General features: G+C 37.8%; 1 protein-coding gene across 4 annotated transcripts in view; it reads left to right on the forward strand.

Annotated features, from left to right (window-relative positions):
• The window catches only part of LGR5 (leucine rich repeat containing G protein-coupled receptor 5), a 90,700-nt gene extending 67,375 nt beyond the window's left edge, over nt 1-23,325 (forward strand). For 3 of the 4 annotated variants that reach the window (XM_072923074.1, XM_072923081.1, XM_030259800.4), the window contains 12 exons: nt 1,532-1,600; nt 3,869-3,940; nt 4,754-4,825; nt 4,932-5,000; nt 5,132-5,203; nt 7,966-8,031; nt 8,228-8,299; nt 9,200-9,271; nt 11,079-11,204; nt 15,848-15,993; nt 17,637-17,720; nt 19,374-23,325. In XM_072923074.1, coding sequence (XP_072779175.1) covers nt 1,532-1,600; nt 3,869-3,940; nt 4,754-4,825; nt 4,932-5,000; nt 5,132-5,203; nt 7,966-8,031; nt 8,228-8,299; nt 9,200-9,271; nt 11,079-11,204; nt 15,848-15,993; nt 17,637-17,720; nt 19,374-20,464 — 2,011 coding nt within the window. In that variant the 3' untranslated portion in view covers nt 20,465-23,325. The remainder of the gene's footprint in view (nt 1-1,531; nt 1,601-3,868; nt 3,941-4,753; nt 4,826-4,931; nt 5,001-5,131; nt 5,204-7,965; nt 8,032-8,227; nt 8,300-9,199; nt 9,272-11,078; nt 11,205-15,847; nt 15,994-17,636; nt 17,721-19,373) is intronic. The other variant, XM_072923079.1, reaches the window with a different exon arrangement.
• Nucleotides 23,326-26,175: the final 2,850 nt, after the last annotated feature.

Raw genomic sequence — 26,175 nt, forward strand, 5'->3', positions numbered from 1 at the left:
CAACTGGGACAGAGGTTAAAAACCCCATTACAAGAAGCAAATAGTTTCAGACATGGATATTACTAGTCTAAAGTTGACTATTTGCTTTCTCATCCACTAACCTGTTTACTGCCCACTTTCATCTGTCATTAAGATTAGGAGGCAAGGGGGTTTGGGTTTCTTGGGGTTTTTTATCACCAGTTTGAGTGCATTGATCCCTTGCCACTGAATTGCAATTTTACAATTTGGACTTTTAGCCGCCTGTGAGTTGAGAGGAAGTCCCTCAGTGTAGCACCGGAAAGGGGGACGGGAAAGGAAGAGGGAAAATGTAATGGTTTCATTTGTTTATTTAAGTGATATTCACATGGCACTTGGTCACAAATGGGGAAAAACAGAACAATGGAATAAGTAATTGCAAACCCAGTCCCAGCCACCTGGCACGAGAGAGATGAAAATGCAGAGGACAGTCACAAACCTGGGAATACAATGTAGGCGCAGCCACTTCCCTGCAACAGGACAGTGTAGCCCTTGTCTCAAGCACAGAAATTGCATAATGTATAGAGCAGTTCCCAGATAGTCTCAAAATAACCTGTAGAGATCTTGGTGTAAATGATGGACGCCAGCTTAAAGATCATTTGTTTGCATTGAGGCATAGGTCTGGAAATCACATATCACTAGAGGGCAAAACCAAACCGTACATGCCTGTAATCTCTTTTTGTCAATAAGCAGGAGAGATTTACAAGCAGGAAGGAAAGCCTTGTTGAGTTCAGACAGCAGTTTCCTGCCTGCATTACTTCAGCCTGATACTATTTCAATTTCAATCTATTGTAAACTGTGGCTTGGGTTTTGCCTGCCTGTTTAAAAAGGCTTTTGCTCCAGTTTTTCAGACTATTTTCCTCACAAAGCGTTGCCAGAGAGCATCACAGTAAACTGGCATATCTCAATTTTAGTTTCAGCCATCTCCTAAATGCTAAAGGATATGTATGTCATGCTGTGCAGAAGTAGGATTATAATCCATTCAGCCTACCAGAATAAAGTCTAATTACTGCTGCAGCATGAGCATTTCTTAAACCAGAGGTCACTATGGTACACTATCATTTTTACAATTTGTGTGGTCAGAATTATTCTCTTGACTGTTATCAAGTCTTAAAATTAACAACACAGAAATATTTATAGAGAAATGTAGTAGGCATGTAAAGCACAGCTCACCAAAACCATTGAATATTGTTTTGAAAGACTTTTTTCCCTGCTAATGTAATGCTAAGGGAGGGCGAACAGCAAATCCCTAAGTAGTACTCAAATTTACTTACTTTTTTTTTTTACAGAATAGCTAAAATGTAACTAAAAATAGAATGCTGATAAAAATAGGAACAATAATGTGCTCTAAATAGACTAGTTGGAAAATATCCATATACTTTTGAGGATTTCCTGTCTTTTTGCTATATGTATTTATTCAATGCATAGAAGATGATAGTTCATTACAAATGCCAACAATGCTATGTTATCTGCTATGCAGAGCATAACCGAAATAATAATATCTATTTTCACACAGAGATTTAAATTACAACAGTCTGGACGAGTTCCCCACTGCTATCAGGACACTAACAAACCTAAAAGAGCTGTAAGTACAGAGCTCATATTAGGAAGAAGGATGTTTTGTCTAGTATGTGATTTCTTTTTTTAATGCTGGTGATTTTATCAGTAATCCTTAAAAACTGATATCCTAGAAAAAGCTAATAAGCATGCCAACATACATAAAAAATCATTTTCAGTGTTCAGTTTATACCACTCAAGTTCTGGCAACTTTTATATTGCCTTGTGCAGTGGGTCTTTTCTGGAAACTCCCTTTTTGGAATACAGTAAATAACAAACACAATTAATTCACTTTTAGTCCCAAACACAAGAGTTAGATTTTGCAAACAATCCAATGTATTAGATTCTTCTAGCTAAGAAGGCATGACATCTTTATTAGTCCATCAGGTTTAATTAAATTTTACTAACTTCCCTCCCTCACCTCTATTAAATTAAAGCAATTTTTTTTTTAATACATGTCTTTGTAATGTTGTGAAAAAAATTTTTTCTATGCACAGGCATAGTTTGCATCAGGAAAATCAACAATTAAATTAAATTATTCAAATTTATTTTTTTAAATGGTTGAATTATTAAAATTGAAAGTAATTAAATTATGTTCACACATCATACACACAATGTACACATTAATGCATATGCTCCGAATTCTTTCCACCTGACTTATTTACCATGTTAATGGTACTATCAGCATAGATCCATGGACTCCTGCTCAGCACCTCCAGTGTTGCCAGAATGCAGCTCTGGAAGAGGCAGCAGGGCTATGAGTTTCCCAGCCCAAATGTTCTCAGCTGCGGTTTATGCCATAAAATATTTGGTATGAAATCCAGTGACTTCAAAGGATTGCCTTTTTGAAGACCTCTGGAGTCAGTAGCCAAAAATAGGTAACCCAGTTTGCACCAAATGCACCAGCAAGCTGCCTGATGTGCCTGAATTTATGTACTGTCCCCCACAGGATTTCACCTCTGAGTATCAACTATGTGCAAGAAACTTTTGGGGTCTGAAATTGCAATCTGGCATCCCAAATGCAGTGCAGACCATGAGACCATGTGGTTCTGTGCTTTGTGTGGGCCCTGGGAGCTGATCCTATACAAAAGGGATGTGTTCCACAGATCCTTGTGGGAGCCCAGCCCCACAGAGGCTCAGCCCACTGCAGGGCCACCTTCATGAGGCAGTTTATGGTGGGACCGCGTCTCTTTCTCAGAGTTTGTGCCTGGGCTGAAAAGACAAACTGTGACCTTTTTGTGCACAGCAAGTGGCAGATGTTGCTCTGGGAGGTAGTCATGCCATTTCCTTGGGTTTTTCTGCCATGCAAGGGATCCCATTCAAAACCAGTCTGTTTACTGGTTCTAGATGAGATGCTCATTCTGCTTAGAGCCTGCAAGCAAAGCAAGCAGGGATGTAAAGCCTGGCTCTGCAGCTCATCACCAGTAGCAGAATGCCTAAACAACTAAAACCAATAATGTGGGACCTATTCGAGTAATGGCCAAGAGCGCTTGCCTCAGTGAACAATTGAAGGCTTAGTAATGCATAAATTTAAGCTGGGAAGCCTTCTTCATACCCGACTGAACTAATGGGAGTTTCCCACACAAATCATCATTGTTCTTTTGAAATCTTAGTTGTTCCTTTCATTTTTCACAATGGAGAATTACTCATATGAATGAAATCCAGTAATTAATGATGAGATAAAGATTTGGCTTTCTATCAAGCAGGCACAATTATATTTTGTTTGTGTCCACATTTAAAATATCTCAACAAAAAGGTGGCTGTGAGGATCAACATTACAATATAGTGTATAAAATAATTTTCTTGAAAAATTTGTGCCATCCAGCAAAAAAAATAGTTGCAGTTTAACAAGCACAGGAGGAAATATATTGTTAGCTATTTAATTATTAATATCTAACTATTGATGTTCTTAGTTCATTTACTTGTGTATATTTACATTATATCAATATGCATATACCCTGAATTTTAAAATGCCATTTTGAAGTTTACTTCATCTGAATGGTTTTGTTTATTTAGAGAAGCACAGAATTTCAGCAATTTTGCTCTCTTCTCTTCTCTTCTCTTCTCTTCTCTTCTCTTCTCTTCTCTTCTCTTCTCTTCTCTTCTCTTCTCTTCTCTTTTCTCTTCCTTTTCTTATTTGCTTTTTTTTTTTTCAGTTCTGTCATTCCAGAAAATAAGGATATAACTACATACAGACACTTTTTTTACTACAGACAGTAACCATCATTGTACAATGTGATTACAGACGGAGAATTCTCTTCTATTTCCTTACCATATAAATGGTTTTTCTTTGTAGGGGATTTCATAGCAATAACATCAAGTCAATACCTGAGCGTGCATTTGTGGGTAATCCTTCACTTATTACAATGTAAGTGATAAGAATCTTTTCAATGACTCTTTGTATTAGAGAATGTGGAACTAAGGATCGTATTTGTGGCTAATTGTCAAATAGCTTTTTTTGTGAGTACACTTTGTAGCACATCACCATCCAAGCAAACAAGCCCATATCTTTCCAGCTTTGTGGAAAGAATGGCAGTTTTCAAGCCCTGATTAAGGGAAGCAAGTAGTGGTCTCTGGCCTCTGACCTTTTATTTGAATGGTTACTTCTAAATCTCTTAGCATTACTGGCAACATAAAAGCTGTAAAAATTACTCTTGATGGACTCCATTCTGAATTCCCATTGTCTTACGTGAAAATGCACTTAATGGACAGATTCAAATTAATAAATTGCAAAATAAGTGTAAGAAAAATAATGATTCATCTTGAGTAATATTCCATGAGCAAAAGCAGCATGACTTCAAAAGAGCAAGGGAATATGTTCTGAATAGCAGAAGTCCTGACTTCTTCATGTGCTATCTTTACATTTGTCTCAGGTCATAACAAAATTCTTCATATGTGAAATTTTGTCTTTACAAATCTGGGAGGAAGAGAGAATATTTTGTTGACTGGCTTCTGGCATTAAAACAGGAAAACAGTGACTACTTGAATGTTCAAAATGTGGTGTGTGACTGGTGAATATGGATTAGAGGGTGAGAAAAGCCCAGAAGGTCACCTCTGCTACAACCAGGGGAGCACAGTCTGTGATTCATCATAGAGAGTTTACTCATTTTTTATAACATAATAATATGTTTAGAATATTTTTAAATACTTGTCATACATGTTTTTTTATCCTTTTTTTCAGACATTTTTATGATAACCCTATCCAGCTCGTTGGAAAATCTGCTTTTCAACACTTACCAGAACTAAGAACTCTGTATGTGTTTACTTTTTATTTTAGTTTTCTTTTTATATTTCAATACTAGAGTTGTCCCACACTTCCATCACCATAATTTTATTGAAATTGTTTTTTTTAATTTTAGGACTTTAAATGGTGCTTCACAGTTAACAGAGTTTCCTGATCTGACAGGGACTACAAGTCTGGAGAGTTTGTAAGTGCTAGAGAAGTATTTTTGCTTTGCTATATTTTCTTGTATACTGACGTATTGTAAAGAATGTGCTAAAAAAAAATTTGGTTTTCAGTCTTCAAAACGTAATTGCTTTTCATAAATTCTTTCAACAGGACGCTCACAGGAGCACAGATCACCTCTCTCCCCAAATCAGCTTGTGACCAGTTACCTAATCTCCAAGTGCTGTATGTTTCAGTAAGATTATTAACATGACAGTAATGCAAGAGATTAATAGACAAATGAAACTATTATGATTTCAAAATTACCCAATTACTGCTATTTCTGTGTATCACATTACTTCTTAGGAATTCAGCTCAGGGATTTGGCCCCTGTGTTATTTAAGAAGTTTACAACCCACTTACCAACCAGGATTTCTCATACATTGCTGAGAAAGATAGTTACTTAGCATATTTTTAGGAAAAGATAGAAAGGTTCTTGATTTTGTTTAAAAAAAGATGGAACTACCTTATTTTCATTCATTCTTTCTCCTACAGTAGTTTTGGATATTTTTCTTACTAAGGCAAATAATTCATTGAAGTAAAAGAAAATATAAGTAAGGATGGCAGTTTTGAGTCCTTGTTATGCTCATCTTTTAGTTTCTTTCCCAACCAGACATAAGTAGCTGACTGAAGTTTTAATGGACTATTCTTTGACATACCTAGGCATATTTGGCATACTAAATACACAATATTATTTTGGCTTGGAAATTTCCTTGGAGTTTGCTTAATCACTAACGGAACTAATCATTGTGTCCACTTCTTTGAGAGTAAGCCAAGAGCACTTTATGTATTACATCATTAGGAATCTATTTGGTATTAATTCTCTGGCCAGCATTGAAATAGCGCTAATTATAATGCATTATTTGAATACCAGAGTGAATGTCAATAACATTTTCAGAAAAAATTAGGTTTTAGTTAATAGACTAAATAAAATCATTTCCAGAATGATAAAAAACAGTCTGCTGCCAGAAAAAAAAGTCTGCAGGCAGAATTTAGTTTAAATATGCCCTGTAACATTCAAAACCAATAAATAATCTCAAAACAGAGTGCAAACAAGTAATACAGCAATAAATAAACTTACAGAGTTCATCATGTCTGTCTGTGCCAGCAAGGATATTGGTGCACTGAACCCACCCATGCCTTACTTGGAGACTGTGACCTTGCAGGGGCTCCCTGGCTCAGCCACACTCACAAACAATCCAAGTGCAAACCCTGCTCTGAAAGGCAGTTTGTGCATCCTGCTGAGATTAATGTGCACGAGGCTCCCGGGATGTGTGCTCACCTGCAGTAAAGGTGTCTGAGAGAGCATGGTCCCAGCACAGCTGGGCAGGCACCTCAGCACAGGGAACAAAGCACTCGCCCTCTGCTGCTGCCAAGGGCCTCGTGTATTAAGAAAGTGGGGAAAAAGACCTTAAAAATAAACAAGTAAAATATTTCCTGGAGTTCTGACAGAAACTGAGGGGGGAAGGGTGTCAAGTTCAGGGTTTTTTTCCATGTGTGAGATGGGGGTGTCAGTATGTTCAAAATTCAAGCTGGTAACATATTTTTAAGAAGACCTACGTGATAAACCTGTGGATGACAGAATAGCCAGTGTCTGTCAGACATACAAAACATCCTTTACCTTGGCCTAAAAGCCTCTAGCTCACTTGAACCCTCCTCTGTAATGTCTGATTTGGACCCCAGTGTACGTTTTTTTTGTACACACACAAAAACAAAACAAACGAACAAAACCAAAAAAATAAACAAACAAACACAGACACCTCCAAACATATTGATGTTTGCCATTCTATGGAGTAAAATCAGAGTAGAACACATTAAAGACACACACCATCATTAATTGCACTACTTCCACTAATCAAATATAAGATAGTCCAAATGCCCCTCTAGGAACAATTACAGTGAAAATACAGTTTTACCAAGGGAATAAATAGGTGGAGATGAACCAGTTTTAGAGAATTTGAGAAGTGAGAAGGATTTCGCAAAGTGAAAAGTGAATCTCTTTCCTGTGACAATACTGGATAACTGTGAAAAAAGACATTTTTTCTAATTCTAGCCATAAGCTTTTTTCTCTGTTCTTTTCATATGCAACTTTCCCATTTAGTCTTCCCTGAACAACACACACACACACACACACACACACACACACACACACATATATATATATATATATATATATATGTATATATGTATATATGTATCTATTGGATGTGACTCTTGGGTGGTGGGGGCTGGTGTCTGGTTCCTTTTTTTTTCCCCTTCAGTTTCTGCAAATTGCCTGGGCTTGGTTTTGATTAGTTATATTATACTGTAAATCAATCCAGATGCTTCAGTTATTCTGTAATTTGTTGAGTTTTGGCTCAAATCTTTTTAAGGTTTTTTTCCCCCCATGTAGTGATTGATTTCAAAGGTAGTTCCAATATTTTTTGACCATTTCATTCAGTTATAAGATGCCTAAGGATCAGAGGCAATATTGCTTAATTAAAAATGTACAATAGGAAGCTGATTGTGACTCTTGTCAGAAAAATATAGGATCTTCTCTGAAAAAATATGAGTATATATGCTTAGTAGATTATGTACATTGTTAAAATATTTATCAGAATTTAAATATTATAAATATGAAGTTTGTGATATAAATCCAGATGGTCAATATCATTGCTGTAAAACACTCAGCAGAAGTCTACACTTCAGGCAGGAAATCTTCAGACAATACAAGGAATTTGCAAATGTGGATATGGAGTTAATAAATCTTGCCTTTTCCCCTCCTCTCTCCTCTTCAGTTAAAAATCATAATGTGACAGATGAGAAATAAGTGAGTTTGTATACTTGTATTCTTCTGTGACTGGGATAAAAAGAAATTATTTTTAATTGAGCATGAAGGCACACAATGAAAGCTATTTTACTTTTAACATTCCTTTGATGTTAATCTGTTTGTTTCTTGTATAATTCAGGGATCTGTCTTATAACCTGCTGGAAGAGTTACCCTGTTTTACTGCATGTAAAAAACTCCAAAAAATGTAAGTATTAAAACACCCTAAAAAGCTTAAAAATAAGCATCTCTGTGTGTTTGAGTATAATTAACTTGGTTATTGCTGGCTGATTTGACATACCCCAGATACACTTTATTGAAGTGGATCATAAGCACAATCTAAAACACCCCAAAGTGCCTTCCAAGTGTCTTTGAAACTGAGGAGATCCTTATTGCTGTTTCAGTGACTTGCATCACAATGAAATCGCTGAAATCAAAGCAGACACATTTCGGCAGCTGGCTGCTCTTCGCTCTCTGTGAGTACACCCTAACAGACAGGTTCTCAAAAATATGGGCTGTATAATGTCTGCTCATGATGTACCCCAAAAGATCCTTATTTCAGTTTTTGCTCACTATGGGAACTATGTGTTCACAGTGACTATGAGTTCACAGTTATGAACTCATGGTCTTTCACCATGAGTTCATAACTGTGGAAGAGGACCAAACATTGTGAGCTTTAGCATCTGCAGCAATGAATTAAAATATATAAGCTTATAGCCATAAAAACTGTCACTTTTAAACGTTTCTGATGGAAGTAGAGTGACTTACTGGGCCAGAGCTGGTGTCTGTTGGTAGGTTCACATTACAATCAGCTCTAGGGAGTGGGGAGTCTTTTTACAGAGAACAGCATCTTAAGATATGGAGTCTAGTCATGTGCAGGTTTCCAGTTTTCACACAGACTCGTGCTAGGGGAGTGATTTTGTCAAGAAATTGCTCATGGTTGGAATTTTTTGCAGAATTGAAGCCATATATTTTTTTAAGAGTTGCTTTCAATCTCTTTGACTTTATGGGGGTGGTGAAAATTGAGATTAGGAAGTTAAGCCTATTGACCATGGGTTGCTGCTCTTAGTCACATGAGAACATTTTAGAAGACTTAGTCCATATAACCTACCCTTTTTTCTGCTGACTTTGGAAGCTGTGAAGCAGACTGAAATGCCTTGGAGTGTGGCAGGCATTGAGACATATTAAGTTGCCAGTTTAAAAACACCACTAACAAAAAATTTAAAAATACTTTGCACTATGAGATATGCAGGAGCTTATTGAAAATATTGGCATGTAATTGATACCCTTTTTATATTTAGGCCTCCTAATCAAGTGTTTGAAAGCTTCCATAGTCACTTATTGGGTATGTAATTTTCTACTCACTTTTCTTGTAGGGATTTAGCTTGGAACAAAATTAAAACTATTCACCCCAATGCCTTCTCCTCTTTACCATCTCTGATCAAACTGTAAGTATTTGAATATCTTATACATTCAATTTTTGCATTTTTTTTCCAAGAGCATACAAAAATTTAATTACTTGGTGCCCCAGCAGAAATTGAGGGTTTCTCTGTTCTCATCATCTGGTCTGTTGAATCCATATCTAAATGTCTGTTTTCTTGTACTTCCCCAATTCATGTAGGTATTACAGCAAAGCTGCATACAACACTGTGTAATCATTTGGGGTCCATGAATATTATCAGTGCATATGCCTCTTCTCATTCAATTTATTAGCAGTTAATCTGTTGTAGCAATGGTAAAGATTTCCTATTAGTTGTGTTTCAGGCCTCAGGAATTGGATTAAAAACTAAATAAGAAACTTTTCCCAGAATTCATCTCTATTTCATTGTTCCTCATTCACAGCCAGTTTTGCAGGCCTTTTTCATAAGCACTTCTCAGTGCTTACTAATTTTTTTTCCTACTTCCAACTGTCACTCTAATGCTTCTTTGATATGACTTGCTGAGGCATTGGCTGTATGGGGAAGATGTGAAAAATATTCTTCTGGAGTCATCTTGCTGCATGGTTATCACAAAAATATGATGCTGGGCAGTTGCTCACAGATAATCCAGTAGCTGCTAAACCTAAATTTGGAGAGGTATTCTTTTCTGTTGATGTGCAAAGTTCTCTGAATTGTGCGCTGACAAATGCCTACAAAACCAATTTTGTCTATAATATCTCGTTTGAGGTCCTTCTCAGAACCTACCTACTTTGTGAGGTGACCAGTAAATTGTAGCTTTGGACAATGACAGAGGAGGTTAAAGAAAAAAGCCTTAAACACAAACAGGAACACAATGTGCCAGTGTTTCCTGACCTTGGTGGACCTCTAACCTTGCTCCATCTCAAGTCAGTGGTCATTTTTAGCATTGCAGTAAGACCTGAATTTCACCTTTGGTCTTTAATGGTGCATTGTGCAAGAAAACACACACTAAACCAGAGAGGTAGAAGCCCAGTCCATCAACATACCCTTTTTTATGCCTAGGCCTTAGATTTCAGTGTATAGTCCAGACTTTCCTGTACATAAAAGCATTTCAACTGCATCAGACTTTGCTTCTTCATCCTTGACTGTTGACATCTGAAGTATTGCAGAGTAGATAATTGTGAGGAGTACTGAAAAGACTCCTTGAATAAATGGGAGAGAGAGAGAAAAAAATAGAAAACAGTACCTCTGGACTCCTCCTCTTTCACTACTTTGCCATATCTCCTTGATCACTTGCCACATTTTCATTCACCTGATTTACCTAACCCAGGTTACCTATCTGTGTTCATCTGCACTGTTCTGTCTTCCCTCAGCCACTCAGACAAACTTCAGCTTGGAAATGTCATCTCCCTCTGCTCCAGCCCAGACCTGTCCCTTCATGCACATCTTCCCCACACACCCGACCTGCTCCTTGGGCAGCTTTCAGGACAGCCATGCCCTGTAGCATCCCACCTAATATTTTAAACTGTGGGAAGCTGTTCGGCTCCATCAAATTCAAACTGTCTAGGGAGAAGGTTTTAAATTCATTTGCTAGTCTCAAAACTGGCACTATGAATGTTTTGAGTCAAAACTTGGGAACAGAGGCCCAACTAACTACTAGATGTTACTGTTAGCTTTTTGCTAGACATAAAGGTGAGTACTCCTGAGCAGTGCTGCAGCTTTGCTGCATTCACTGGGGCCTCTGCTTAATACATTTTTTATTGAGTTAGAAAACTTTAACCTATTTTTTCAATGTGACACTTCTAGTGCTGAAAAAAAAATGAAAACCATAAGCTGATTTTTATTTGCTGTTACGCAGGGATGTGTCATCCAACCTTTTGTCCTCTTTTCCTGTGACGGGGCTACATGGTTTAACTCATTTAAAATTAACAGGAAATCATGCCCTACAAAGTTTGATAACATCTGAAAATTTTCCAGAACTCAAGTGAGTATATCATTAAAACTAATAAGCCACATTTGTGTTCATGTGCAATAGAAGGTGTGTCAGCGTGTAACGCATGTTACTTCGTATTGTCAGTCTTTGATCTGTGCCATTAAAACTAAAGCAAATATGATAAAAATGATAGACTTCTTTTATTATGCTCACTTCCAACTGAAGAAACTATGAAGGTTTTGAAATATTAACCCCAGTACTTGCTTAGTACGAGCCACATCTGCTTCCTGGTGATATGTTTCAAAAGCTGTTAAAACAATATCGCTGGCAGCTTAGTGATATGTCCTTCTTCTACTGACTGTGCTTACAGAACTCCCCTTACACATAATGAGAACACGGTAAATACAAGGGAAGAATATACTGCTGAAAGACCAAAAGATTTCACCTCTTCTGTTTGAACATAATTTTTCTGTAATCTTTGATTAAGATTCAGATAATTCTTTGCCAGTATTACTAACACACTTTGATACTAATAATTTCTGTGGGTTCTCTGTGATACAGGAAGGAAGTGTCCTCTAAAGACCATGTGCAGCTCTTCCAGTCACTGGATGACCGTGGCATGTATGGAGCTTGAACCCATGACCTTGGCATTATTAGCACAATGCTATAACCAACTAAATTGATTTCAGGGTCAAAGCAAAGAGAGTTTTGTCTCTCACTTCAGGATTTTTGGGAGTTTCCCCTAACTCTCCTTTCATTTTTATATTTTAATTGGAAGATGCCAAGTGCAACATATACTTTATCATGTTTCACTGTAAATAATTTGGTATCAGAAAATATGAAAATATGAAACAAACAGTTGTGCACATAGAAAATCACAGAGTGGTTGAGGTTGCAAGGGACCTTTGAGGCTGTCTTGTCTAACCACTTGCTCAGGCAAGGGCACCTGGAGCCCATTGCCCAGGACCACATCCAGACAGCTTTTGAGTATCTCCAAAGGTGAAGAGTCCATCCTTATGTTTTCACTAAATTTGCCTTTTGCACTGGAAAAGGCCCAAGTGTCCTTGCAGGCAGACAGTTCAAGATGTAAGCATTAACAAAAAGGACTGGAGTGTTTGGAGTCATCAGTAAGGGAATGATGAATAGAAGTGTGGAGATGATTAAGGCTCTGTGTACAGCACTGATGGCATGTTAACACAAACTGATATAAGACCTGCAAAAAATTGTTCCAAGTTCAGGAAATATTGCCTTAAAGGTCTTAATCAACCCAAAAAATGGTAGTTTGTCACAGAGGAAATTAGGCAGTGACTTCATCAAGTGCATGAAACTATAACAGTAACATTCAAAGTACTGGAGGCCTTAAACCTCTTTTACATTAGAGATCTTGAGATAAGTCTCAGAGGCCAGGGAGCAAGTACCATGAAAATCATGATTGGTTGAGACTGAGCTTGTACCATACTTCTTCTTCTCTATTGACTTTGCCCAAATGCTAATTCTAAAATAATCGATATTTCTTTAAAAGAATGTAAACACAAGAAAAGTGATTACTCCAACCTGGCAAATATATAATGATGCATATACCTTGACCTAGGGGTATAAGAGGTACTGCAGTAATCCTAGAATAATCCATTATTCAACTGAATTATGTATAAGATTTTTAAAATTATTTTCTGAACGTTATACTCTATATGAATTTCTCTTCAGCAAAATTGTGTACATTACTCAAATGAAAGTACAGTGTATTTCATCTGGGCAAATTGTTAACACAGATGTGTCAAACTAACTTAATTCTTTGTAAAAATGCATTCAAAGTATGATATCTAGAGTTAATTAACATCTGTAAGAACAAATTATACCCAGTCAGGAGAGAATATGGTAAAATCCAGACCTAAGTCTGCATGACTTTTACTATAAATCAAAATGAGGTCAAGATTTCACACAGGATCACTGCACAGAAAATATACAAAGCACCAAACTTAAACAGAAGTCTAAAACAAAATGAAATTTCTCAGTTTGCAATTGCTGTAACTAGCCAGTGGTTGCAATAAAGACAAATTCCTGTATAAAAACTTCCTACTCATCTAAATTCATCAAAACAGGCACATCAAAGAGCTGAGCATCCCCTTCCCCATCATCAGCAATGGCACTAGTACACTCGGCAGATCTGAACCCAGCCTATTGCAGCAAGCCTTGGAGAGGCAAAGTCAGGCTGCTAGCCACTCCTTCCTTCTTTATCTGATGCTTTGATTCAGTGCTGAAAAGAACTCAGTGCTTTGCTCCATTCATCATAACTGTGCCTTCCTGTTCACCATTAACTCCACACCTTTGTGAGGGAGAAAGCGACCTTGTGTTCTCTGCTGCTTAATCTAAAAACAGAAAAAAAAGGCATTCCTTGCTAGAGGAAAAATTATCAAGGATACAGATATCATTAGTAAGATAAGGAGTATATAAAAAATAACGTTAGGCAGTGTTTCTAAGAGAGTTTTAATTTGACAAAGTCCAAATCTAATCACCCACATCAAAAAAGTACCAGCCATAAAAAGGAATGCCTCCAGCACTGTACACCTGAAAGTTCCCTTTTTTTTTTTTTTTTTTTGTTAAATGTAGCTTTTGTAAGAAAGAAAACCTCCTCTGTCACCAAGAAGATCTGATACTTATTTCCCTGCTTTGCAAGATATGTTTTGTCCTCTGTGTTCTGGGTTGCAGCCATTGTGTGCAGGTGGGCTTTGCACACAGATTAAGCAGCATTTGCTAATTTATGGATTATGTGTATATCCTAATAACACAGGCTGGGGGGAAAAACAAACATAAAACTGTCCAGATTTAAGAATGGATGCTAGAAATACCTACAGAAAGGATAAGAAATGGGAGTCTTGCTCTTTAAATATCATTTAAAAGCCACAGATGTTTTTGGCTACATCATCAAAGTAGTGGACCAGTGCAATGTGGGAAGTCCACATTTCCAGTGTATGACAGACCAGCAGGCTGGGAGAAGCACAAGATCTGGAAATCTGTCATAGAGCTGTTTGAATAATCAGAGAATAGAATACATTTCTGTCAGTCTCTTGTGCCTAAAATATCCACTAACTGTTCATTTCCCCCAGCTATATCAATGTTCTTCCAAAGGTCTGAAGCCACAAATTGCAGGGATCACCTAGCAGAATTGTCAGTTTTACTTTTGATAATTGTTTTTGTTGTTGCAAAAAAACCGGGAATTTCTATTTGGGGATTGGGATTGTTTTTATCCCAGATGATTAGCTATGGGTTAGTCTAGTAATCAATGAGTTTGATACTAGTTTATTTAAGAAGGGCTTGTGGGAAATGTGTTCAAAAATGTTTAATCAAGATAATCTCCTTATGTTAAAGGATGGAATGCAGATGAATGCATTAGAAATTAAATATTTTCATCTGCTGGCCTGAGATTGCTTGGATCTCTGTTGGATCTTGATTATCTTGAACTTTTATTGAGTACCCTAAAAATTTTGTATTGGGTACAAGGGTACAGATTATTCTGGTTAATTTCAAACAGAAATGTAAGGTTATAGAATCTAAATGCCCCCAAATGCACTAATTTAAAAAATCACTTTAGGACTAAGGATTCCGTTTGTTCTCCTTTGTACGAAGCTTTTGGCTAGTGCACAAGTCTAAGTCCTGTTGGCACTGGGCCTGATTCAGGTTGATTTCTCTGCAAATTTCCCAGGGGGTTAGAGGTTGCTTATTACACTCATTATGTTAATTTACATAATTAACTTGTTGAAAGTAATTTGATAGGAGGATTCAGTTTTACTTTATTCCTTTTAAGTTAATTCAGAATAACTTCTAATCACCTCTTTATCTCTGAACTTTTTGGTATATCGGGCTTTTGGAATTAAGGTGAGTTGTTAGGTTTTACTATTGCTGTTGGTGAACTGTGCAAGTTAAATAGATCTGCTTCCAAAGCATAAAATATATCTATGGAATAGAAGTAGTCTACAGAACTCAGAAAGTAGTTATTGTATGCTCCCCCAGAATTTGCACATCCCCAAAGATTAAATTCACAGTGTATCAGAAATGTGCAATTTTCTGACAACGGGAGCCTTCATAATCATTGGAACTCAGTGACACATAATAGTGTTAGGAATAAAAATTACCTTAAAAGAATTAAGAATGAGTGTTCTCCTTTTTAAGATAATTCATAAAGTAAAACCTTTCTCTCAGTGACATTTCACACACAGTGCCTCATTCACGCACCTTTTGGTTTAGAACACTGCTTTCTTGATCTTCTGCACAAGAAACAATCTCTTTTTTGCCATCTGACTGTGAAATGAGTTGAAGTGGAGAGAGGTGAATAAAGCTTGATTTCCAAAAGATCTCGTTCTTCCTGAAGTGGAGAAATTCAGTTTTGGGAAGTGTTTTGGTTTTGCCTAGTATACAGGTTGTAATCTTTGGATGTGGTTTTATTTTTTTTTTAAGAAACCATTAAGAAAGTAGCTGTTGGAGAAATCATTGATTTACACAGTAAAATAATTGAAAATCATAAAAGCAGAAATACAGTTCTGAGTAACATTCACTCAACAGCAAGACATAGATCTCCCATTTTCATGTCTCCTATGAAAACACATAAGAAAACTTCCTTTGTGGTAACTAGAGGAGCAGTACAGTCTAGTAACTGGTGCTTAACCACTATCATGGCATGCTGCCTTATTCTTCTGCAGGGTCATGGAAATGCCTTATGCCTATCAGTGCTGTGCCTTTGGAGCTTGTGAGAGCCACTACAGAATCTCCAGCCAATGGAACAAAGATGATAATAGCAGCCTTGATGACTTTCATAGAAAGGATGCTGGACTGTTACAATTTCAAGGTAACCATCATCTTAGGCTTTTAAGCCTACCTGAAAGCTGTGAGCAACCTCTGCTTTTAAATAAATTCAATCCTCTTTACAGTCGTAGACGTGGCCCCTCCCTGTCTCTTACTCAATAATATGTTATTTAAGTATTCCTGTGCTTAGCAAACTCATGATTTTAGGTCTGCCCTTCAAAAATCTCACACTCTCATCATTTCATCCAAATAATAGCTGTAATAATGTGGTAAATTAAATCTTCCCTTTATGTGAGAGACAGGGTAGTTCAGCTGGTATTAACTCCATACAAGAGTGGGCCAGCAAAGATGTAGTTTCTTGCCGGCCTCAGAATCCTAGCACATCCTAGGTTTACCCACACACTTCAGGATGAATAATAACCAAAATATGTTGCTCCTTAGGCATATTTTTTCATAGAATTGTAGAATCATAGAATCTGCTGAATTAGAAGGGACCCACAAGGATCATCCTGTTCAACTCCTGACCCTGCACAGGGCAGCCCCAAGAATCACTCCATGTGCCTGAGAGCATTGTCCAAGCACTTCTTGATCTCTGACAGGCTTGGTGCTGTGATGACTTTCCTTTGGAGACTGTTCCAGTGCCCAAAGAAAAACCTTTTCTTGATATCCAGCCTAAACCTGGATCAATTTCATGTCATTTCCTCGAGTCCTCTCCCTGGTCATGAGAGGAAGAGTTTGGCACCTGCACCTCTGCCTCAACTTGTGAGGATATTGAAGACTCGAATGAGGTCTCCCCTCTGTCTCCTTTCCTTCAGGCTGAACAAACCAAGTAACCTCAGCTCCTCATATGGCTTCCCCTCAAGGCCCTTCACCATGCTCGTGGCCCTGCTTTGGAAGCTTTCTAATATCTTTAGCTTTATATCTTTCTTATCTTGTGGCAACCAAAACTGCCCCCTTCCCTTGCCTAGCTGGCGATGCTGTGCCTGATGTCCCCTAGGTACTGGTTGGCCCTCCTGGATGCCAGGGCACTGCTGGCTAATGTTCCACTTGCCGTGGAGCAGGACCCCAGGTCCATTTCTGCAGAGCTGCTCTCCAGCATCTTGTTCCCCAGTCTATTCACATAACCAAGGTTGCCAGAGAGTGTACTTGTTCTCTAGGACATGAGACTACTGCATTTTTCTTCCCCTTCAGCACTAGGTCTCTTACTGGATCTGTTATGTAGGGGCACCCATACATTTATACCACCCTGTTGCTTTCCGTGCTGTCTCTGCTCCTGCAAACAGTAGGTCTTAGAGCAAGAATAGAGCAAAGAATATGTGCTAGTTATCGCATAAGAAACACATAACATAAGAAACACAGAAAACTTGATTCATTCATAATAGTATGGCACAACAGCAGAATTCATATTTTAAACTCCTTCCTAGACAGTCATCACACTGCAAATTAGGCAATAGAGAATGTACCTGTAGGTGATTATTTTCACAGAAGTAAAGAAGCCAACTTTTAAAATAATCCTGAGTACAGTTCAAAACCAAGTAGGCATATGTCTGCTTCTGCTCAGTTTGGTAGGGAAAGAGACAAGACCAGGCCTTAAATACCACAGGCATTTTTGCAACTTTTACTAAAAACCTTTTCCTGATACCTTTTTCCTGCAGTAACCATTACGGATTTTTCTCTCACCAATAGATGAACGTGATTTTGAGGACCTTTTTCTTGACTTTGAAGAAGATTTGAAATCTCATCATTCCGTACAATGCTCACCTTCTCCAGGTATGAAATTGCCAGATAGATGGGAATTCAAGGACAGTGTTAGTAGATATTTGAAATGCAGAACAAACTGTGAATCAGACATAGGACAGCAACATGATGTGCAGTAATTTGGTGAGTGTAATACAAATATATTGCATAATAATATACAATATAATATGCAATATACAATTTTGCATTTAATTCCACAAAACTATTCAGCCACTATGAGTGTAGCAAAAGTTTTGCCCAGTGACCAAGCTCTGGGCCTGTTTTCACCAGAATTGATACCCAGTCAAGAAAATGAGAGAGGAAATACTCTTTTACTGAGATACAGGTGATAAAGGCAGCAGAATCTTTGCTTTCTCAGTCTTTTGCAAAGCTAAAGTAGTTCTTCTGAATGTCACAGAGTTATTTTACACGCAAGCAACTTGAACAACACACAATTTATGTCTATACCTAGGAAATATCAATCACTGCTGCACTGATGTGCTCATTCCCTCACAAAGGACACCCAGCACTATCATTTTCTTTGTAGAATGTAGCCAGTCATGGTCATAAGTTTTGATTGTTTGATTCAGCAAATGTTTTCACAAGTCATTCTTTCATTGTGAAACATGAACAAAAAAACACCAAGTGACAACTTGTACTTCAGCATTCATTTTAAGCCATGATTCTTGTTTGCAACAGCAACTAATAGCAAATTTTTTAAAGTTATATAAAGAGGAATAGAAAAGGCAGGAAGCTAAAGAATAATTTGCTTGTCACATATTCTCCAATGGCCTAAAGCTCTGAGTTCATTAAAACATTGCTATCTTCAAGGTAAGTTATCAACCAGGCCTGAGGGAAATTTTAGCTTGGATTTTTCAAATAGTATCTTAGAAAAACTTTCAAAATGACACAATAGATCGTTATGCTTACTTAATGTCAACAGGTGTAGTCATAGAGAGGTCATTTCAGCTGCAGGGTTTATGTCTTCATGGAAAAGCACAAACCACTGTGAGGGGCTTGCCTTGGTGGCTCATACCAAGACACCTAATGTTTCTCTGACTGCAGAGTGTTGAGCTTCAACTGCACAGCATATGCACCTCAGTATACAGAGAATACTTCAAGTATTCAGCAAGCTTCAGTCATAACGACCTGACTTCAGACACAGGAGATCCAAAAAAGCAGCACTCCCAAATGCAAAGAGAGACACAATTTCTTTGGACTGTGTAATGACATGTTATAAGGTAGCCAAAGTACATCTGTCTGTATCCATTACATCATGCTCCACCAGGACTCATTAGAAACTTGTTTTAATGTAGTTAGAGGTAACGTTTGCAGCTTTTTTCACACACTCACAAATATCACTGCATTTCTTGAAATTACAAGAGTTGACATTCACATTACAGTAGTACTGTCAGGCACAAAAAGGAACCCATAGACTACTTGTGATGGAGGACAAAGACTCATGTGCACCACTAGTGCAATAAGCATCACACATTTAGCAGTATGTTATCAAGGTCTCAGATTACTCCAGAGACAGATGAAATTTCCAGCTTCCTTTTTATACTAAAATTCACTCTTCAGCTGTGCTGAGAATCTGCAAGAAGTATGAACTTTAGTGTCTTAGAAAGCATGAGGATTTCTTCGTTTACATGAGCTTCCCTTACCCTTTTTATTTTGGCATTTCAGGTCCCTTCAAACCATGTGACCATCTGTTTGGTAGCTGGCTGATCCGAGTTGGAGTGTGGACCATAGTGGTTTTGACCTTTCTTTGCAATGCACTGGTGTCTGCCACAGTTTTCAGATCTCCATTGTATATGTCCTCCATAAAACTTTTGATTGGTTTAATGGCCATTGTAAATGCCGTGATGGGCCTGGCCAGTGGAGTACTGGCTAGCGTGGATGCATCCACTTTTGGTAGCTTTGCTCAGTATGGAGCACAATGGGAAAGTGGAATTGGTTGCCAAATAACTGGCCTTCTCTCTATTTTTGCTTCAGAGGCTTCCATATTCCTCCTTACCCTAGCTGCACTCGAACGTGTATTCTCTGTAAAGCATGCCACTAAGTTTGAAACAAAATACTCCACTGCTAGTGTAAAAGTTGCCATTTCCTTTTGCTTTATGTTGGCACTAATTATTGCAGTGATACCCCTTCTCACTGGAAGTGAGTATGGTGTTTCTCCGCTTTGTTTGCCGCTCCCGTTTGGAGAGTCCGCTGCTATGGGCTACATGGTAGCACTGGTATTGCTGAACTCCCTTTGCTTTCTGGTAATGACTGTTGCTTATACAAAGCTCTACTGTAGTTTAGAAAGGGGAGAACTAGACAACATGTGGGATTGCTCTATGGTCAAACATATAGCCTTGCTACTTTTTACTAATTGCATTCTTTATTGCCCTGTGGCCTTCTTATCTTTTTCCTCCTTACTAAACCTCACTTTTATCAGCCCAGAAGTGATTAAGTCAATACTTCTAGTGATTGTCCCACTGCCAGCATGTCTAAACCCACTGCTTTATATACTTTTCAATCCACATTTTAAGGAGGATTTGGGAAGTCTGAGAAAGCAAACTTTGATATGGAGGAGATCAAAACATGCCAGTCTGATCTCTGTGAATTCAGAAGACATAGAAAAACAGTCTTGTGACTCAACACAGGCATTGGTAACCTTCACAAGTGCCAGCATATCATATGATATGCCCACCAGCAGTTCACTAATGCCACCCTCTTATCAAATGACAGAAGGCTGCACTCTTTCCTCAGTCGCATTTGTTTCCTGTCGCTAGTTGCAGAAACAGTACAGAAAATACCACTGTTTACAAAATTTTTAATCCCAAAAGTAAGTGTGAATGTGTGCATACGAGTGTAGAGTGCCTCTAAATTATTATGACACGCCTCAGAAATCAGACAATGAAAAAACTTGCATCAGGCTGAAAATTCAATACTTGAGCCTGCTCAGCCTGCTCCCAAAATGCTGGGATGAAGAGAGGAAATGAAAGCTGCTGAAGTTTGTGCAGTTGTATCAGCTGCTCTCTTTTGAAGTAGTACTAATCAGAAAGGGCATCAGTTTGCCAAGAACAAAAATAGCATATTAAACTTGTAATATTTTGTCAAAGCGTCGCCTGATATTTTCAGGGGTTGGGTTATTTTTTTCCTGTTTGTTGCAATTTAGTTTTAATAATAGTTTTTCAGTGCCATGATTGTTTTTTCTAAGCATCTTTGTTCAGCAAGGTATCTAAATGGAAGAGTAGTCCTGTTCAGGTCCTAGAGGTTTCTGCAGAATACCTTTTAATGAAGTTCCATGTTTGCTAAAGATGATTAAATGGTTTAACTGGCACTGGGTTTGGATTTTGGAAGTCATCTAACTTGACAAAACATTTTTAATTGTCAATGAAAGCTAAAAAATTAACATGATATGAAAGAAGTTAATCAAAATTCTGTCAAGCATTTAAAAAGTAATTGTAAATGTCAAGGCATTGTCACACGGGTATTTTTCTAATGAGATTCTGCACAGTTTGCTCCTGAATTGCTTTCATGCAAATAGAATTACTCCCAGAATTACTGCTGATAAAATTGGCAGATGACTTGTTTAATCTAAAGGTGGAAAACACTACATAGAAAGTCATCAATATAAAAAAAATTAGCATGCTGAGAACTATTAAAGGACACCAAAGGCACTCAGAAATTCAATTAATTAATTAATTACAATTAATTTAAGATAATTTGTTTAGGAACAAAATCTGTAATCCTGCTTATGGCATGATCTCTGTCTCATGAAACAGTGATTCTAGAAAGCTGCTAGTTCTTAGTCACTACTCAGTTGAAGGTTTCGAGGTCACCGTGTCCTTTTGGATAAGGATAGCCAATATCCTTAGCTAAGGCAATATCAGGTAAGAGTGAAGAGGTTGTGTGATCTGTGTTCTTAGCACTGATGCAAGCACTCCTGGGATATTTCAAACACTTATTGCATTCACATGTTGTATAGGACATTGTGAAATTGGAAAGGATATGAATATCATAAATTTAAAAGAACTTAAGAAGTGATTTGATCACAGTTTATAAATAGCTGCTTCTGGGATACAGAAGTTTGAAGGCAGAAGACTACTCATCTGAGAGGAGAAGAATCTGGTATGCTCAACTGGAAATTGACATTAGGGATATGCAGCATAGAAATAAAGGTGAAAATTGTTGATAGAGGTGGTCATTAGCTAGTGAAATTACTGTCACCAAAAATCTCTAAATTCATATTGGATATATTGCCAAAAAAGATACTGGAGCAGCTGTTGAGATTCAGGGACTTCTGATTGCTTTAGTTTAGGAAAAGGATTGATTAAGTTAACAGAGTTCTCTGACGTTAAATCTGTTAATACTTTGCTGAATCAAGGTGTGTATGTTTACACATCAGAAGCATCCTAGTTAGAAAGAAGAGACTGCAGTCCTTGCCAAGTCTACTGTTAAAATATCTCAGACAACAGAACCACCTAGAACATAATTGTTTGACCTCATCCAAGCCATCAGTATTCTTTTCTCAGAGCTGGCAGCTTTTGCTTGTGTAAGCTGATCATTTGAGACAGAAAAATGCACAAATTTACCTGTTTTTGTTGTTGCTAAAAAGAGCTCCTTGAGGAGTAATATTTAATAGCCCAGTATTCACTGCTCAGTTAATGGCCACTCAACCTCCAGGTGAATGAGGCTAATTTTTTAACATTAGGAAGGCTCAGCAATTAAGGTAATCCATTACAGATGATCTCTGTTGTTCATCAGTTCCTGTATATAAAACTTCCTGGGTCTCAAAGGATGGATTTTCACAATGAAGAGTTTGCTGCCAACAATGTGTATGCCTTAATTTTCTTGTCCATTCACACTGGCATATTTTTAATTTTGCAGTTACAGATGGCATAAGTTGACTTTGGCTGACATATTCATCTTTCAGGGGAAAAAACATGAACCAATTCCGAAATTATGTATGATAAAGTCAGCTGGGTACTTATCTTAATCCTTTATCTGTTGTGGCTTTTGAAGCAGTGCAGCACACAGCTGCAGAAACGATGCCTGAAACCACTTTGGATTAAACAGAGGATCAGTCAACCATTGCACAATACCTATTACCATGTTTACTTAGCTTTAATTTAACTGAGGTCCATCTGTGCTGCTCTGCTTAATGTCATTGAGGTTCCTTTCAGCTTGCTATATTTAAGAAGTTTGTAAAGAAATTTGAGAAGCAAAATACTGTTATAATTCTAAAGACTAGTTAAAGAAAGCTTCTTTTATCATAACTTTTTTAGCTTGCAGAAGGTCCTAAAGGCTTTGTGTCTTATTTTTATAAGCATGTTTGAAATATTTTGATCAGATATTTTTAACTTGAAATTGTTAAAATTCATTTAACAGATTTTTAAAGTAAAATGTGTAAATATAGAACTGTATTTATTATTACAGTGAAATGAACTACAGTAAAGGACATGAGATTAAGCCCTGTACAGTTTCATATTGATATTTGCTACATTTTCTGCTCATATATGTTACTAGATTCATTATCTGTAAATAATATAATGTAAATGTGTAGTGATTGTAAATAGGTGACATGCTTTCTTTTCTATCAGTGTTCCAAACATATGTAAGTTGTAATAAAATGTGACTACACAGTAAAGAGCATTTAATCATGACCTAACACCTCACAAAATGGTGTGCATTCTCAATTAATCCTTTCCAACTTATTGCAATACTTAAACTAACCTCCCTATGTGTCTGAAATTCCTGAGAAAATGTAAGTTACAGGTTGTGTGCCTTAAAAAAAATAGTGTAAAGAAAAAAGAAAAAGAATAGTAGTGTTTTATTTCAACACAAACTAAATATTTTACCAAAACTTCATTCGCAGACCCTTATGAGGAGATCCTGCTCCCTGTGCACACTGCTGTGTTTCACTGATGACCTCTCACAGTTGCCACAGGTGACACCAGCACCTCCACCTGTGTGACAAAGGTGTGCATCAGGTCAGGCACAAGTTACCCACAACCTGCAGACCATACACAAGAGAGGTGCAATTCAGCTGCACTTCTAATACTGCTGCTTCTAATAAGACAGCGAATTCTCCCACATCATTTCTTATTTTCTCTCCGACCCCTAATCTGGCAGGTGAAGCTGGTGAGGGGATAAGCAAACAGCTGGCAGAGTTCATCTGATACATGGCAGAGGGGCAGCAGCACCATCAGGTATGACATGGATGCAGGTGCTAAGGGCAAATGAAAGGTGGGGATTAAAAGAGGACTTGGCAAGAGCCAAGTTGCACAGGCTGCACCAGAACTTCCAGCTCAGTTGAATTAAAGGCAGGCAGCAGCTAAGCACAGCTGTGTCTTTTTGTAGGCAGCAAGAACAGGTGAAACAGTGCATGCATTCTTGTTAAGAGTCTGCAGCACGGAACAGTTACACCTGCTTGGTTTTTTGGAGATGGTGTTTGTAGGTAATTTCTATGAAATACTTGAAAGAAAGAAGTGAAATGCTAACAAAGCAAAAATTCTCAAATAGCAATTGTTTCAGCAGGAATTCATATGACAAGTAATGAATTACAAAGATTTTTTTAAAGAAAGTGGAATTGTCCTATATTTAAAGGGATTTTAGAATAGTATGCAAGTTCTCATGATAGATGAGGCTACTTTGGGGAAGGTCATTTCAGCCACAAGTGCCTGCACAGAAGAAGTTTGTTGGGTGAGGTTTAGAATTGTCTTATTGGGACAGGACAGGATCAGCAGAGAATGGGAATAAGAAAGTCATTCATTATCTTTTGGAGCAAAAAAAACAAAAGTATGACAAAGCATATGGGAGTGCATAACTCAGGGAGGACAAAGGCCTTCAGAGGACAGGATGCAAATGGGTGGAGTTTTCTGAGATATTAAGAAGCATAAAGGAGTTTTGTGAAAAATGGGGAGCTCAGAGTGGATGCAAAGGATGGAAGTGTTGTGATGGCTAAGGACATTGAAATGGTAAGAAAACAAGCAAGTAAAGATGATTTCAAATGCATGTGTGCACCAGTGTAAACGATATTAGAGCCAGAAACCATAAGGAAGAAGAATGAAATTGCATTTTTTTAGGAGGAAGTTAGTACAACTTGAGTAATGAAGAGAAGGAGAATACCTACAAAGGAAGAATGAGCTGGGTGGTGAAAGCCTTGATGCAGAAGGGAAAAGCAGGCACCAAGGTTATACATCTTGATACGTGGAAGAAAGGCTTTTATTAATTATGTACCAAATAGTAAGCAGTAGTGCCTGAGGTCAGAATATCAGTGTTCTGGGCAATGTGCTAGCACACATGCACAGGGGACTTCTTTCTGAAAGCACTTGGGCCACAGAGGTGTAGTGTCCTCTGCAGTAACAACTGAAGGAGAGTTTATTGCAGGTTTGTGCAACAGGTTATTTAGGGAGACCAGACAGAGCATGCCACTACTCTGGCTCACTAGATACATTACTGAGTTTTATTTGGGAACTCGGTTCTCAGAGAAGTTGCAGATGGCCAAGAAAAAAGAGCTAGTCAGAGATACAGTGAAAGCCATAAAGAAGATGGGATTATCTGTAAAATAATGGATGGGGATAAAGGCCAAGCCTTAGCAGACACTAGCAGAGAAGCACTGAGAATGACAGCACATAAGTAGTGCTGTACCAGGTGGACATGCAGCTTCAGTCTCTGCCCCCAAAAGAGGGGAGAATATCCCTGACTAATCTGGTGATCGTAATTGATCTCAAATGGAGACCAGCCACTTGTGCAATCCTTGCTGTTGCTGCTGCTCTGTATTTGCTTCCTATCTCTGTGACGTACATGTACTATACAGTAGTAGTGACCTATATATACTAGACAGCAAGAAAGCTGCTACCATATAAAGTGCCAAACTCCAGATCATCTGCAACAGGAATTTCAGCTTATCAGGGGCACCACTTTTTTCCTGTTACTGTTGCGTAAAACTATAATAAAAATATTGTAATAAGACATTTCTCTGTCATAGTTTATGTTGCTGTATGAAAGGTAAGATGCGGAAAATTTCAATGATCAATCACTTATGAAGGGTTCAAATAATTTAAAATGTAGCAAAAGTAATGTTTTCCTTAGGAAAACACTGAAAGACAAGGTAGTGGAGACAGAAGAGTAAGAACGTGGATACAAAAAGCTAACAATATAAAAACAGAATCACGACAGCAGCAGCAGCAGTGTCAAAATTCTTTCCAGATCCATGAAGTACAGTAATTGTGCTCAGGTGCTGCAGAAGACAGCTCTCAAACTCCAGGAGAGCTGTACTGCTTCCACCAGCAAGGGAGAGACCAGGATCTCCACCAGCTATAATAAGCACCTCATGTTCTCTTTCATTAACATGTGCCAAACAAGGGATAAGTCTGTCCTTCTGCAACAATGTTACTGTGAAAAATAATGTGAAGCTTAGCCTAGAAAATTGATTGAACTTTTTATATGTCCTTGAACAGAACCCCAGCTACATGTAATTAGAAATTTTAAAGGA

The sequence above is a fragment of the Taeniopygia guttata genome, chromosome 1A (genome assembly GCF_048771995.1).
Source record: "Taeniopygia guttata chromosome 1A, bTaeGut7.mat, whole genome shotgun sequence".
Lineage (NCBI taxonomy): Eukaryota > Metazoa > Chordata > Aves > Passeriformes > Estrildidae > Taeniopygia > Taeniopygia guttata.